Here is a 15,419-nt window from a genome sequence, read left to right on the forward strand (position 1 = left end):
GCTTCAATCCTAATCTGCCAAAGTAGTCCAGTGATGTCTATTTTCTTTCCCTCCATCCACAGTTTATTTCTTGCATTCCACCACGTCCATGCTAGTGCAATGATGATTGTTTTCCGTTGCAGATCACCCCCAACAGCTCATGTATTACTTCTTTTGGATCATGCATTGCCATGCACTTAGTACGTACCTCGTCTAGTCCTAATTCCCTCCACAATTGCTTGACCTGTTTACATTGAAACAACAGATGGCTACCATCTTCATCTCTTCTTTTGCAGACTGGACAAAGTGTGTCAATGTCTACTCCTTTCCTCTTCAGATTGGCACATAGGGGAAGGCTGTTGTGTTCCATACGCCATAGGAATTGTTGCACTTTATTTGGGCACGGCGCGTGCCATATGAAACTTCATTTGAAACTGTTGTTGTTGTTGTTGTCCCCATTTGCTTGACCAACCTCACCCGAGTCCACCATCTGAAATTGTCTGCATAACTTGTACGCCGACTTCACAAAGAAACAACCACGATGGTCAAGATGCCGTGCCCAAGCATCTTCCATATCTTCTTTAATGGGCAAAGCTAGGATCAAGTCCGCATCTGGTGCCCAGAATATTGACCGCACTAGCTGTTAGTCCCATGCCACAGAGAATGCGTCCATCAGCTCAGCAGCAGTTGAGACGACAACGTTCCGGCGATGTGTCATCGGTCTCATGTCCCAGTCTCTAGGAAGCCACGGGTCCTCCCAGATCTTCACTGTCGAGCCGTCACCGACACGCTTGATGACTCCCTTCTTAACCACTTCAATTCCCTGTAAGATACTACACCACGGATACAACATTCCCTTTTGGGTGTAGCATGCAGTATGTCGGTTTCACGGAAATACTTCGCTTTGAGAACTCGAGCACAAAGTGAATCAGGGTGTTCTAACAATCTCCACGCTTGTTTAGCGAGCATGGCCAAATTAAACACATGGAGATCCTTGTATCCCAAACCACCTTCTTTTTTGGAAAGAGTCAACTTCTCAGCAGACAAACAATGTATCTTCTGATCATTATCTTGTTGTGCCCAAAAAATCGGCATATCATAGCTGTCATCTTCCGTTGTTATTGGTGGTCTTGTGGTCGATTGAAAACAAAACACTTACAAGTTACTCCCTCTATAAACTAATACAAAAGTTTTTAGATTACCGTGATCTAAAAATACAGAGGAAGTATAAGTCTTGGTCTTATTAGCGGCTACACCCTCCACAACTCTTTCTTTTCACAACACGAACCCAACTGTTTTTTGTCCAAAATCTACACGTTCGTGTTTCGTCCAAAATTAATTCGAAAATTGCAAGACTTTCTGGCTGTGTTTCCGGGTGCCACCCCGCTGCTGCCGTCGCCACGCGCCAACTGCCGCCCGTCCACATCGCGTGCTCCGTCCCCCACGCGGCCACACCACACGAGACACCACAGTACACCGCACAGCACACTGCACGCGCCTCCGGCCTCCGCTCCGCCTCAGCCATGGTGTCCCTCCGCTTCCCCGCCGCCACCTTCGCCCACCTCCCCACCCCGCCGCCTCCCCACCGTGCCGCCATCGCCGCCGCAATTGCCGCCGCCGCGGCTGCGGCAGCCGCAGCCGGCTTCGCCCTGACCGCCAAATCTGCCGGTCGGCCGCTCCCGCGCCCGTCACACTCTGCACCCCTCTGGGCCTCCCTCTCCCTTGCCGACAGCGGCGCCCCCGGCAACGTCGAGCCCCGCACCGGCGCCGCATTCCCCGCCGAGACCGCCGGCGGGCGCCGCCTCCTCGGCGTTGGCCTCCGTAAGACCACCATCCTCGGCCTCAAGTCCATCGACGTCTACGCGTTCGGTAACCTACTAATCAAATTTCCTTCCTTTTTTTACATTGACACCTCTAGTCGCATCGCATATCTAATGTAGAAAAGGAAACTGCAACATCGACACAGATCGTAAAATGCTGTAAACTGCAACGCCGAGAAGAGATTGTGAAATGTTGCTCTGTGCAGGCGTTTATGCGGATGACAGCGATCTGAAGCAGCTGAGGGACAAGTACCAGAAGCTTCCCATCTCTGATCTGAAGGAAAATGATGAGCTGATCAACGATGCACTAGAGCGTGACATTCGTATGACGGTCAGGCTTCAGATAGTTTATGGGAGGCTGAGCATTGGCTCAGTTCGGAGCGCTTTTGAGAAGAGTGTAGGAAGCAGGCTTCAGAAGTTTGGGGGGTCAGACACCAAAGAGTTGCTTCAGAGGTAAATGCAATTCTGGCTCTTGATGATGTGCTCTTGTTGAGAGAAGCAAATATACATCCTTGATACTGGTTTGCAGTTGCAGACTGGCTGGATGCAGTGCTGTCTTCATCCTATGTTTGATTTAGTTATAATTTTTAACCACAGTTATGAATAGTGCCATGGTTATCAAGTTCAGTTTAGGATTGGCAAAAGGAACTAGATATCTATATTGCATTTAGTTTCAAACTGGACCTAGAAAGATTTTAGGATGCATATTACATGAATCTCGTGAAGACTCGAACCATTTTTTAGTTAGGTTGTGTGTAATCGAACTGGCCATTATTTTTGCTGTGGAGTGTTCACTTTTCTGAAGTTTTGGAGCTCAGGTGGTCGGATTACCTTAATGGCACTTTTTTTTTGAAAGAGAAAGATGGCTCAAGGCCATCTTTATATTTCAAAGCAGGCTGAAGCCTGGAGTTGTGAACAAAGTCTTGCTAAATGCACCATGGTGCATGGCCACAAGCAGCCTAGAAGGGGGGTGGGGTGGATACATGAGAGGGGGAGGAGGATAGATGCATGCAAGCTTGCATGCGACAGCTTTGCTCTACCCTAAAAAAAATTACGACCCAAGCATCACAGCCCAAGTGTGCAGATCCTCTTTGTCACACTGTTTTGAAGCTCTGCTGGCCCATAAACGTAGCAAGTTAGCAGCATAGGATCGAATGTGGGTCACGCTCCATCTGTTGTCGTTAAAGGTCCGATCATTCCTGGCATGCCACAGAGCGACAGCAGATGCGGCAAAGGCAACAGTCCATTTACTGTTGAACTGTAACTGGCTGGCAGCCGCAGTGACGAAAGACTGGATATCTGGGAAGGAGCAAGCTAGGGTGGCCAGCAGCAATTTATCCCATATTGCATTGACATACCGGCATCTTAGCACGAGATGATGGACAGTTTCCAAGGCTGGGCAGAGGTCACAGCATGCGGAGGGAGACACTGCAGTCCAGCCTTTCTTTGTCATGAAATCCCTGGTGTTGAGACGGCCCCAAAGAAGCAACCAGAGGAAGATCCTGTATTTGAGTGGTATGATTGGATCCCAGACCCAGCAAGCATACTCCCAACGCACACCTCTGAAGTTAAGCAGACTGTAAAAATGGCCTGTGCTGAGCTGTTTTCCAAGGAAGAGCGGTGTGCGGGAATCAGGCCTGGAGTTGTCGGGGGTGACATGCACAATCAACTGCATGAGCTGCGTAAGCTGTAGGGCTGCAGTGTGTGTCAGGTTTGGATGCAGAGACAAGCGCCGGCCCTCCTCTTCATACTGCGACTGCACGGAGCAGAAAGGGTTGCGAGCAAAGGAGAACAGCACCGGGAGAAGCAGTCGCAGCCTGCCTTCAGGAAGCCACTGATCGTGCCAGAAAGAAACAAGGGCGCCACTTCCGACAACGCATCTCGAAGAAGAGATGACTAGAGGGATGCAGGCCTTGAAACCTTTCCAAACGGCAGTGTCCCGCGCTCTGGTATCATGAGGTAGAGAAGCACTGCAGTACTGGGAAGCGAACCAACGGTAGCATGGGATGTCGGATGACTGAAGAATTCTGGCCACGAACTTACATATCATAGCCTTGTTGGGTGCCTCCAGATTTATAATCCCCAACCCACCGTTGATCCGAGGCACCACAACTTTACTCCAAGCCATATTGCACTGCCCTCCTTTCACCTTGTTCTTGCCCTGCCAGAAGAAGGCACGAAGCAGGCCCTCTAGCTTATCCAGCGATTCCTTGGGCTAAGGGAAACATTGCATGAAGTATGTAGGGATGCCAGCTAAAACTGAGTTGATAAGAGTGAGCCTACCACCCCAGGATAGAAAGGAGGCCAGCCAACCAGAAAGCCTACGATCAACTCTGTGAATGACTGGCAGCAGCATTCCATGCTTAATTTTATGAACGGACAGAGGCAGCCTGAGGTAGTTGCATGGGAAAGAGGACACCGGGCACCCTAACAGAGAGGCGATCTCAACGGTTGTACCTTCATCCACACAGATCGGTACGAGCGTACTCTTCTGGAAATTAATTTGTAGGCCGAAGAAATCAGAGAAAGCGGACAGAATATTCTTGATCATGCCCGCCGGCTGCACATCTCCACGGAAGATGATCAGTGTGTCGTCTGCGTACTGTAAGACCGGAAAACAGTCGAGGACGTCAGGCCCCAGCGGGTGCATAAGGTTGCCATTTCTGAAGTGGTGCAGACAGAGTCTCCGGAGGACGTCAGCCACAAGCAAGAATAAGTAGGGTGACAAAGAGTCTCCTTGGCGAAAACCTCGTTTGGCCACAATGGGATCACCCAGCTCTCCGTTGATCAGCACACGAGAATTGCCCGAGGAGAGGAGGGAGTTGATCCACTGGGACCACTTAGAGGGGAAACCTTGAGCCTCCATCACTTGAAAGAGGCAGTCCCAGCTAACCGAATCGAAGGCTTTCCGGAAATCCAATTTCAGTGCTATAACAGGCATCCTCCTTTTATGTGCAGTTTGCACCATCTCCGCGGCCAACACAAAATTCTCAGTGATAGATTTGCCTTGCAAGAACCCTGACTGCAGAAGGTGGACTAACTCCGGGATTCTTCTCTGTAGCCTGTTTGTCAGGATCTTGGACGTCAGCTTAGGCGTGCTGTGCACCAACGAGATAGGTCTGAAGTCAGACATCTCCAGCGGGGTGTCTTTCTTGGGAAGCAAAGTGATGTAGGCTGTGTTGATACCCCCCAAAGGCAGACGATTATTGTGGAAAGCCGTGAGTAGAGCGAGCATGTCATCCTTCAGAAGAGACATGAAAGCTTTATAGAACTCGTTTGTGAAACCGTTCGGCCCTGGGCTCCTGTTGTTTGGCGACTGGCTAATGGCGCGCACCACTTCAGCCCATGAGAATGTATTGGCAAGCTCCGAAAGGTCAACCATGTCCTCACCAGTGTACAAAACGTTGAGCTGAAGCGTTGGCAGAGAGGGGCTGGGCTGACCCAAAACATCCATGAAGTAGCGAGTTGCAATGGCAAGTTGCTGGCTGTTGTGATAATGCAGCACACCGTCATGGGCAAGGGCCCTGATCTGATTGCGTCGATGTTGTGCGTTGGCAGCCGCATGGAAGAAGCGGCTGTTCTCGTCACCATCGACACACCACCTAAGCTTGGCCCGGCGACGCCACATGGCCGCTTGCCAAAGGATGAGTTGCTCGGCCTTGGCAGTAGCAGCTTCACGAAGAACCACTTCCATCAGAGACAGGTGCCGCTTTTCCTCGACAGCCTGCAGGAAACTGATGACATGTTTGTTGTTAACTAGCAGAGTTTTGAGGCTGGATTTGCGCCGACACCATTGTCGTAGAGCAGCTCTGGTTCTCCTCATCTTGAAGCTGATGAGCGAGGCCGAGGACTTGAACACTCTTGTACCACGGGTCTAGCAGTCCTGAATGATTTCCCTGGCCTCTGGCATCTCGAGCCAGTGGTTCTCGAACCTGAAGAACTTGCTCTTGGGCACGTCGGCGTTGAACTGCAGCAGAATTGGGGTGTGGTCGGAGGTAACTGCAGGTACACAGGCGGCCTGGGATTGCAAAAAACTCAGATTCCACGCCGCATTGACCAGCACTCGATCCAACCTGACGAGAGTGGGACGGGCCCTTTTGTTTGACCATGTAAAAAGTCGATTGTCTATCTGAATGTCATCCAAACCCATCTCTCTGATCCAAGTGTTAAACATGTCCATGAGGCCCCAGTTGAAACGGCCGCAATACTTCTCGTGTGCAAAACGGTACATGTTGAAGTTGCCCAAGACGACCCATGGTGTGTCTTCGTCAGCTGCAACCATATTGAGGGCATCGAAGAAAGCAGCCCGTTCCTCTTGCAAGCAAGGTGCATACACAGCAGTGATCTGGAAGGCAGTGTCAGAAGAGGTTGAGTGCATCTTCAGAGTGACGTGGTATCTGTGTGTGTCGATGATCTGGCCTTGAACAAGGGAAGTGTCCCAGGCAACAAGAATGCCACCTGCGGCACCCACAGAGGGGGTGACGGCCTGGCCCTGGAAAGAGGCAGGCAGGAGGGATCGGAGCTTGATCGTCGTGAGGTGAGGCAGTTTGGTTTCCTGCAAACAAACAATGTTGGGGCAGCAAGAGGTTATAGCATCTCGAACAAGGGAGCACTTATCGTCATCACCAAGGTCGCGCACATTCCAGTTTAAAATCTTCATGGTAAAACAGAGAACATACAGCCCAGATCATGGAACAGGCAGGTGCTAAGAACACGAGGAGCTAAAGAAGGCATAAAACTAGGTAGAGGCACCCGTGGGTGGACACGAAACAGACTAGGACCGGAGTAGCCGGATCCAGATACAAGGGCAAACACACAGCCCGTACCAACACTGACCAACCAACTAACAAGGCGGACGAACAAACATAGGCGAAAGAGTGCATAACTGGGCATAACCAGGCGCAACCAGATGAGAACATCAGCAAGAAGCGAAAGCCTAATCATTGAGGCTGGAGAGGACACACACAGATGACGCGGACGAGCCGTTGAAGGTCGGGGTGTTGTTGCCGTCTAGCCCTAGCTCTCGCCTACCTCTCCGCAGCTCTCTTGTTCTGCAGCGGACCGAGGTAGAAGAAGAAGGGAAGAAGACACAGGTGGACACAGGAGGTTTCCGGCGCTCGAACGCCACTACCACGAGCATGAACTCGTTCCCAGGCACCACTCCAAGTTACACAGGCCGAGGGAGACCTTATACACGCGCTGCTCACACACCCACGATGCGCACGTACACGCCCCACGATCCGCATGCGCCGCCTGCGCTCACGACGCGCTCCTACGCGCTGGGCGCGGCTGGAACCCGCATGGATCGCTAGCGTCTACCCCTATCCCGTGACTATCTCTAACGAACATGCACTCACGCACACACCTGCGCATGCCCGGTCGCCACAGACCTGGCACGTACGCGTACACTCGCGGGTCACCACGGACCTGAGCATGACTTATTCCCATCATTCACGCCCTAAGCCATGATCTGCCGTCGCCGGAGTTGGTGCAGCTTCCGTCGTTGTCGTCGTCACGTCGCCATGTACGCCTCCGCAGCGTCTCCGTCACAAGCCTCCGCTCGCTCCCGCTGCAGCAGCCCGCAGTCCCGTGGGCCGCCACGCCGCGTCTCCGTGCTGCGCACCTTCCACGATTGTCGCGCCGAGCCGTCGCGACCTCTGCGCCACCACGCAGGTCCCTCGCGACCTCCTCGTCTCCGTGACCGCCGTGCCCTTCGCGCGCACTCCCCACGTCACCGCGCTCCCGGCCCGCGCTCCCGTGGCGCACGTACGCGATCTGCGCAACCAGGTCCAGCGCCTCGATGCGGTCCACGCCCGCGGTCCCGACGCGCCCGACGCGTCCGGTGCGCACCCATAACACGCATCGGTCGCGCCCGGCTCGCCGCCGCGCCTCATTCGCCACGCTCCGCTCGTCTCCAGCTCGCGCCATGATCGCGCTCCGACGCGACCAACGTGGTCGATCCGGCGTGTCCCGGAGCTTGGCCTTCCCTCCGCCGAGCCACGCCGCGCCACCGCAGCCTCTGCGCCACCGCACAGGTCCGCCGCGGCCGCCGCGCTCTCCGCACGCCCGGCATCACCGTCCTCCGCCGCCGCATGGGACGAGCGCCATCGCCAGCGAGCTCCTCCGAACCCGATGCTCTGATACCAATTGTTGTTGCCGTCTAGCCCTAGCTCTCGCCTACCTCTCCCAGCTCTCTTGTTCTGCAGCGGACCGAGGTAGAAGAAGGGAAGAAGAAGACACAGGTGGGCACAGGAGGTTTCCGGCGCTCGAACGCCACTACCACGAGCATGAACTCGTTCCCAGGCACCACTCCAAGTTACACAGGCCGAGGGAGACCTTATACACGCGCTGCTCACACACCCACGATGCGCACGTACACGCCCACGATCCGCATGCGCCGCCTGCGCTCACGACGCGCTCCTACGCGCTGGGCGCAGCTGGAACCCGCATGGATCGCTAGCGTCTACCCCTATCCCGTGACTATCTCTAACGAACATGCACTCACGCACACACCTGCGCACGCCCGGTCGCCACAGACCTGGCACGTACGCGTACACTCGCGGGTCACCACGGACCTGAGCATGGCTTATTCCCATCACGGGGAACCGACTGAAACTGAAGACGTGGCGGGGGAGGAGCGCGCGGTGACTTGGTCGAGGATGGCAGTCGCATTAAGATCGCAGATCTCCACGATTTGCTTCAGCTTGCTCCTGGTCAGAGGGGAGGGCGTTGACAGCAGTGGCAGCTCAAGGAGGCCTGAAATTGCCACCGTCTTGACCTTCTTGCGGCGGGACGAGGAACGGCCAGTGTGGCGGGAAGGGCCAGCGCCTGGGTCCGCATCCGCGTCGGACGCCGCCGCCTTGCGCTTGGCTGCACGCTCCACGGAGCCCAAACGCACCCCATCATGCGCATCCCGGAGGCGCCGGCTGCGTCGCAGGGAGATAGCCCCCTCCAAGGCAGGGAGTGCAGCCTCCAGACCGCCGACGGCCCCCTGGCCCCCGTCAGAGGCCGGTACCAGATTCAGATCGAGCGTGCCAGGAGACAAGCCGCGCTCATCATTCGCTTGGCCCACCTGGGGGTCAAGGAGCTGCAGCGTGGGCGGCGAAGAGAGGAGCTCGCCGGCGGCAGGGTCCCGCGGCGGGTCTCAGCAGCTGCAGAAGACGGTAGCGACGTGGGGGGGGGGGAGCGCGGCGCACGCGCCATGCATAAGGTCAGTCAGCGCCACAGGCGAGGCTTGACCACAAGGCAGGATACCAGGTTCAGGCCTGGGGATGCGGTTGGCTGGCTGCGAGCAGATGGGCCGGGAGGTGAGAATCTGGTGGGCTTTAAGATGGGCCTGGGCTGGAAAGTAAGCAGCAGCGGGGAGGAGCGGGCCGTCCCCGAGAGAGAGGGGGGGGGGCGACCGCGGGCAGGAGGCTGGAAGGCACATTGGGCTTGGGTGGATACTTGCACTCCACTGAAGGCAGCAGAGGCAGGTTGTGGGGGCAAAGGCTGCCGTCGAGCAGCTTGGGCCAGAACTTGAAAAGGAGGGACCTGCAACTTTCCCGCGTGAGCTCCTCGGAGGTGTAGCTGAAGCACGGGAAGTAGCCGTCGCCCACGGAGAGCGGCCGCACCGGGATGGTCCCAACGACCGAGCGCCGGTTGGCAAGCTCCAGCTTGAAAGAGAACTGCAGCTCTTCAGGGTCGAAGGAGACGGACACCCGGGGCACGCGCGTGTCGGCGGCGAGCAGGGAGGAAAGGAGACAGTGCCTGCCTTCGTCCTCATGGCCGATCTGCGCCACCGTCGGAAGGGAGAAGGTGGCATTCTTGATGAGCTTCGGTTTGACTGCGACCTTGAGCATGGCGAGGCAGTCCCCGACCGAGGCCATCTCGGGGTGGAGGAAAGCACGAAGGGCCTGATCAGCCATGCCCTCATTGCCCCCAAAGCTGCACAGCGCAGGCCGGGGGTGAGCATGCCCCTGTCGTGGCATGGCGTGCTGGAGCGAGCTGCTGGCGCCGCCCCCTTCCACCAGCCCGGTAGGCCGGGGCAGTGCGGTTGGCGCGCCGAGGGAGCGGGCCACATCCCAAATTTCGTTGATGATGACGTTCGCGTAGATGCCATTGCCATCGACGCGATGGAAGGTGAGGTGGTGTGGGATATGGTGGAGGGCTTCGACTTTGACAAGCACGAAGATGGAGGAGAACTCGCTACCATGGAGGCATGCATGCTCAAGCCTGAAGAGATTGGCGAAGCCCGCAACACTGGCAGCGACCCCTCTCCTATTCCACAGCTCCAGCGGCATCTTTTCAAGGGAGATGCTAACAACGCGGCGATAGGAGAAGGAAAAAGCATTGTCACCGGCATTGTGCGGCCGGATCCAGATCTTGCGATTGCCAAGGCAGATAGGACTGGCACGCATGGCGGCGGCCTGCTCGGATTCACGCTGAAAGATAGCAAAGACAGTGCCCACCGAGCAGCCCGCGAACCGAACGGCAGAGATGCCAAGCTGGTAGCGGAGGACGCGCTTTAGCCATGCCAAGTAAGCCGGGTGTGGTGGGACGATGTCAACGAGGCAAACGAGAGAGTTTTGGTCGGCGATCATGGGGTAGTGGACGTCGAGGGAGGTGGGGCGACCATGCACCACGGGGTCCATGGCTGGGGGATGGGGGGGGGGGCGTGGTCACCAGCGTAGGAGGGCGTAGCGTGGAGGACAAGCGCAGAGGAAGCAGGTGTTGGAGGTGACGAACTATGGGCGAGGGGGGCGGCACTTAAAGAGGGGCTGGGCTGGGGTGAGCGCCGGGGGCGGAGAGAGCATTGAAAGCTGACATGACCGACCAGGCGGCAACACCAACAAACGACGGGATCCCGGCAATCCCGCCGACGATGACTAGGAGAGGCAGCGGAAGCAACGTTTGTGCAGGTTTTTAGGCTTAGCAAATCTGTAAAGCAGATTTGGCGTGGCGCGCGAGGCAGCGGAGACGGACGGCCTGGTGGAGAGCAAGGCTCTTTTGTATGGCGCATCACCATGCACAGACAGAGAGGCGAGCTGGGGGCGCTGGGGTCAGCCGAAGCGCTGCAAGCAGATCCCGCAGGATCCGAGCCGTAGACGGCTGGGGATTGGCCCTGGGGCGGCGGCGACGCCAGCGTGGCGACAGCGCTAGGGGAGGGCAGGTGCACAGAAGTATGATGACCCTCGGGCTGGGCGCTGCCATAAGCGTCGCAGCCCCGCGTTGCAGCACACTGGCCCCCGAAAACCTGGGCACGCGGGGAGGAGACGCTCGATGGGCTGCAAGCCGAGTCCGAAGCGGACGGAGCCGGCCCTGGACCAAGGATCGATGGCAGGAGAGAGTTGACGTGCCAAGCTTGTCGCTTCGTCACATGGCATGCAGAGCGCACAGAGCGTGACACCTCGAGGTGACCGGAAAGGGCCAAACTGGAAAGGGACATGTCGATCGCAATGATGCCCGACCTCCAGGAACCGCGGAGCACGATCTCCTTGGCGATGGACGTATGCGCAACTTGGAAGAGGAAAGAGCCAGGCTGGAGATGACGAACTTGGTAGCTGTTGGCGAAGCCACCGAACCAGCTGACCAGCATGGAAGCGAAAAAACTAGGGGCAAGAAAGACGCCTTCGTTGTGGACGACGGCAAGGATGCCGGCGGGCCGGCGAGGGCCAGCCACCTGTGCCACCGTGCCGCAACCATACTTGGCCAACATGGCATCCTCGAAGCTGCTGCCGTGCATGGCCAAGGCGCAGCCCGACGAGGCAACGGAGGGGCGCGAGGCGGGCGGAGGAGAAGGAAGGGAGGCACGACCAGGGCTGCAGCTCAAAGAGCACCAACGAAGAGAGCAAACCAGATGAACGACGTACCTCGGGAGTGGACGACTAAAGTGTGGGTTCGAGAAGGGACCCCAGGCTGCACGACGGAGCTCCGTGAAGGTGGCTGTCATGCGCGGACGGGGGCGCACGGCAGGAAGGTGGACGCCGCACCCACGTGGGCGGCGACGGGTGCGGTGGCTGCCGGCGCCGGGGTGGCGGCCGGCAGGGAGCTCTCGTCTACCCAACGCTCTCGTCTACCTCGGTGGAGAAGGAAGGGAGGCACGACCCTGCTGGATTGTACCTTAATGGCACTGACACAATGTTGGCACTTGATCATAACTGCCGTTGTTAATAATCCATCTACAATGTAGGGCTGTTAGAGACCTGAATGTGTTCCGTTTCATACTGAAGGAAATTTCTTATTCTGGTGCTACAACTAAGGAGCTTTGGTCGTTACATGCCAAAACTGTTATCTGACCAGTATCTTTTATAATCGGCCAACTTAGTCCTGAAATATTCAGACTATATTTGCTGAAGTGTGTCAGTGTTGGTTTACTTGGATGATACTTGCTCCATTGTTGTGTTTAATCATATCGTCCAATCTTAGCATATCCTATGCTCGCCAAGTTCAACTATCAATATCTAATTTTCTCATCTGATTTTGACACCTTGATCTTCTGCAGTTTTGTTTCACTTTTCAAGGATGAGTACAAATTACCAAAGGGATCTGTAATTGAGCTTTCGAGGGAATCAAATCACGTTCTTAAAATAAGCAGTAAGTCGTTCTGTTTTCGTTTCCCTTTATTTTTAGATGATATGATTTGTGTTGATGGAAGAAAGGAAAGATTTTAAGAGTCAGAAAGATATGTGGGTTATTCACAATGAATTGGCTTGTATTCAGTATCCGAGTACCAGTCAGCATACACTTGCTTTTCTTCACTCATTTGATTCATGTATTCGACATGGAGATTACTGAAAGGAATAATGAAATCAATCTATTATTGTTAATAACTTATACATTTTTCATTGTATTTGCTAATACTTGAAAAAAAGTCCAGCAAATGGTGACTACTTGCACTAATAACGGTAAAAGCTGTATAGAATTTTTGGTACGAACAAAAGCTATATTGACTCCATTTTTTGCGTGGAATCTACTTTTGGGTATAAACCATCACTGCTGCTCGTTCTTAGAAAGTAAGGATTCCACTTGTGGCATTTGTATGCAATGGTAAAGATCCTCATTATGTTCCATACGGTATTTCTTTCACCTACCTATGACTTTCCTATGTTCATTAAAAGGTTATTACAAGTCTTGATTAATAAGATCTTCATTTATGTGTAGTTGAAGGAGAAGATGTGGGAAGTATCCAGAACAAGCTCTTGTGCCAGTCTATCTTAGATCTTTACATTGGAGACGACCCGTTTGACAAGAATGCGAAAAACAACATCCAAGGAAGTTTGGCTAGCATTCTTAAAGCTTAGAAGTAGTGCTCGAATTTAAGTGACACTAAGTTCTGTAAAGAAGTTGTCATTTTAGCTCCAAGAGCACTCTAATGCCTCTCCAAACATTTATGGGAACGAGTTGCCTTCTGGCCCTAAATTCCTTTCGGTCAAAGGAATAAAACTATGCTAACTTAGGTTTTCATCTTGCGTGACATTTCAGTGGCTTTTACTCAGTTTGACGATTACATGACATGATTACAAGAAAGCATTAAAAATTACTACTCCCTATGTAAACTAATACGATTACAAATTACTACTCCCTATGTAAACTAATACGATTACAAATTACTACTCCCTATATAAGACGTCACAAGAAAGCATTGAAAATTGGCGAGGGGGGGGGGGGGGGGGGGGGTGCTGGAAGTTTGTTTATGATCAATGACAGTATAGCTTAAGGGACCAATGATCATTCGAGTGTATTTCCAGACTATATCCCAAGAAATGGAACTAGGAAGATGGTTGCTGACCATAGTTCTTGAGCGACAAAGCTAAGACATATATTTATCGTTTAGTGATCAGTATCACGATGAGTCTATGGGTATGCCAATACTATCACAAGGGTTCAAAGATGAGTGGTGATGCTTTTCTTGCTATGTGCATCGAGATCAAACTCCAAACCATCTCAACCATTTCCCTCTCACTCTAATTCATCTTAGTGTTCGAAGCCACCGAGGAACATCCATTTCGGATCATCTGATCCATTTCAAAGATAGTCGTTGCAAACCCTAATCCATTTGGAGTCTCCATGACAACTCCATTCGGTGCCACCGGAGGACTTATGTAAGCCTATGTACCCCCGCTCAAATATTCCAAACCAACTCGGTTGGATATTCCGAACAATGTCCAGTAGCGTGTGCGGGTGAACCAATACTATTCGGAGCTTCCAGATGAGTTTTGTTCAAACCCTCCAGGTTACTTGAAAGTTGCCTCTTTTAGTTTAGTTGAGGCCTTCGAGCAAATCGTCCAGCTCCTTCGAACTACATGAAAAAGTGTGTAATGATCAATTATATCTAAGGGTCTCTCTCTCGCACACTGATGTCTACTACATACTTCTATTCTTATAGACATTGTTGGGCCTCTAATACGTCCTAAACATATATATAATTTTTGCTTGCTTCATCCTATAATGATATCATAATGGTATAGTTTTGGCATCAATTTTCATCATTTTCAGGACTAAACTATTAATCAGTGCCAATTGCTAGTTGTTGTTTTTTAGACTTTTCAGGGAAACAATTTTTTGAAGACAAGAAAAAGAAATTAAATGTTAAAGAAGTTTCGGGACAGAATGATGGAGGGGCCTGGACCCACCTGGGGGGCATCGTGGGTGGTGATTTTAGACTTCAAGAGTCGGCTTTCTATTTTTTGTATGAATAGACCCCACACCCTTTAGTGGGAGGTGATTTGAAGATATGTTTTTTATATCAGAACTGAGAATGCCTTTGCTGCTTGAATTACCTCTCTTTTCTCTAAACCTACTGAGAGATAGAGATAGATAGAGAGAGAGAGGGAGGGAGTGAGGGAGGGAGAGAGAGAGGGGGGGGAGGGAGAGAGAGAGTGTGTGTGTGTGTTAATTGCAGACCTTGTTTGGGAGTTCATCCAAGTGGCCTTGCTTTTGCTTGTTACTCTCATAAGTTGTACGCCTCTTAGACGGTTAGTGTCACTGAGACCCTTTAAGTGTGCAAAGAAACCAAGAAGTTTGTACAAGGCTTGAAGATTGTCTTTTTGTGAATATCTACCCTGAGTGAGCCTTCCTGAGTGATTGCCATGGTGGAATAGATGAGTTAGATCCTCTGTGGTCTATATTGATGAACTTATGGTTTTATGTACAAACCACCCCGCCACCAATAATCCAAACCTTGGGGGAAATCCCCATGTTTTTCTCATTGTGTTCCCTTAATTCTTTACTTATTATTACAAGTTTTGCATGTGTTCTTAGTTTCGTAGGCATTTTTTTAACATCTCAACACCCCTTTATTAGCTAGTAATCAAAACAGTATCACTTACAAGCAAAGGAGTGACGGCCTCGGGTGCCTCAACAAACCAAGAGTTTGGGGGTGGGGGGGGGGAGATTTGCAAAGTCTAGCTAGTTCATTTGCAACAACATTAGCTTCTCTATGGCAGTGTTCATACCGCACATGAGAGAAGTCCCTGGCCATATGATGACAATCATCAAGAATAGCAGCCGACGTTCCTGAAGAATTACCTCCATCTCGCATTGTTTAGATCAGATCAATATTGTCTAAATTTACTATCAACTTGTTGCAGCCCACGGACGTTACCAAGTTCAGTCCAAACCGAAGGGCAAGAGCCTCGA

At 52.8% G+C, this 15,419-nt stretch overlaps 1 protein-coding gene across 1 annotated transcript; it reads left to right on the top strand.

The window, feature by feature from the left end:
- The first annotated feature begins 1,413 nt into the window (after positions 1-1,413).
- On the top strand, positions 1,414-13,242 carry LOC125536549 (fatty-acid-binding protein 1). Its single transcript, XM_048699787.1, has 4 exons — positions 1,414-1,848; positions 2,006-2,252; positions 12,283-12,374; positions 12,942-13,242. Exons 1-4 carry the CDS (start codon positions 1,503-1,505, stop codon positions 13,079-13,081), a joined length of 825 nt encoding a protein of 274 aa, XP_048555744.1. The 5' UTR covers positions 1,414-1,502; the 3' UTR covers positions 13,082-13,242.
- Positions 13,243-15,419: the final 2,177 nt, after the last annotated feature.

Source organism: Triticum urartu, chromosome 2 (assembly GCF_003073215.2).
Source record: "Triticum urartu cultivar G1812 chromosome 2, Tu2.1, whole genome shotgun sequence".
Taxonomy (NCBI): Eukaryota; Viridiplantae; Streptophyta; class Magnoliopsida; order Poales; family Poaceae; genus Triticum; species Triticum urartu.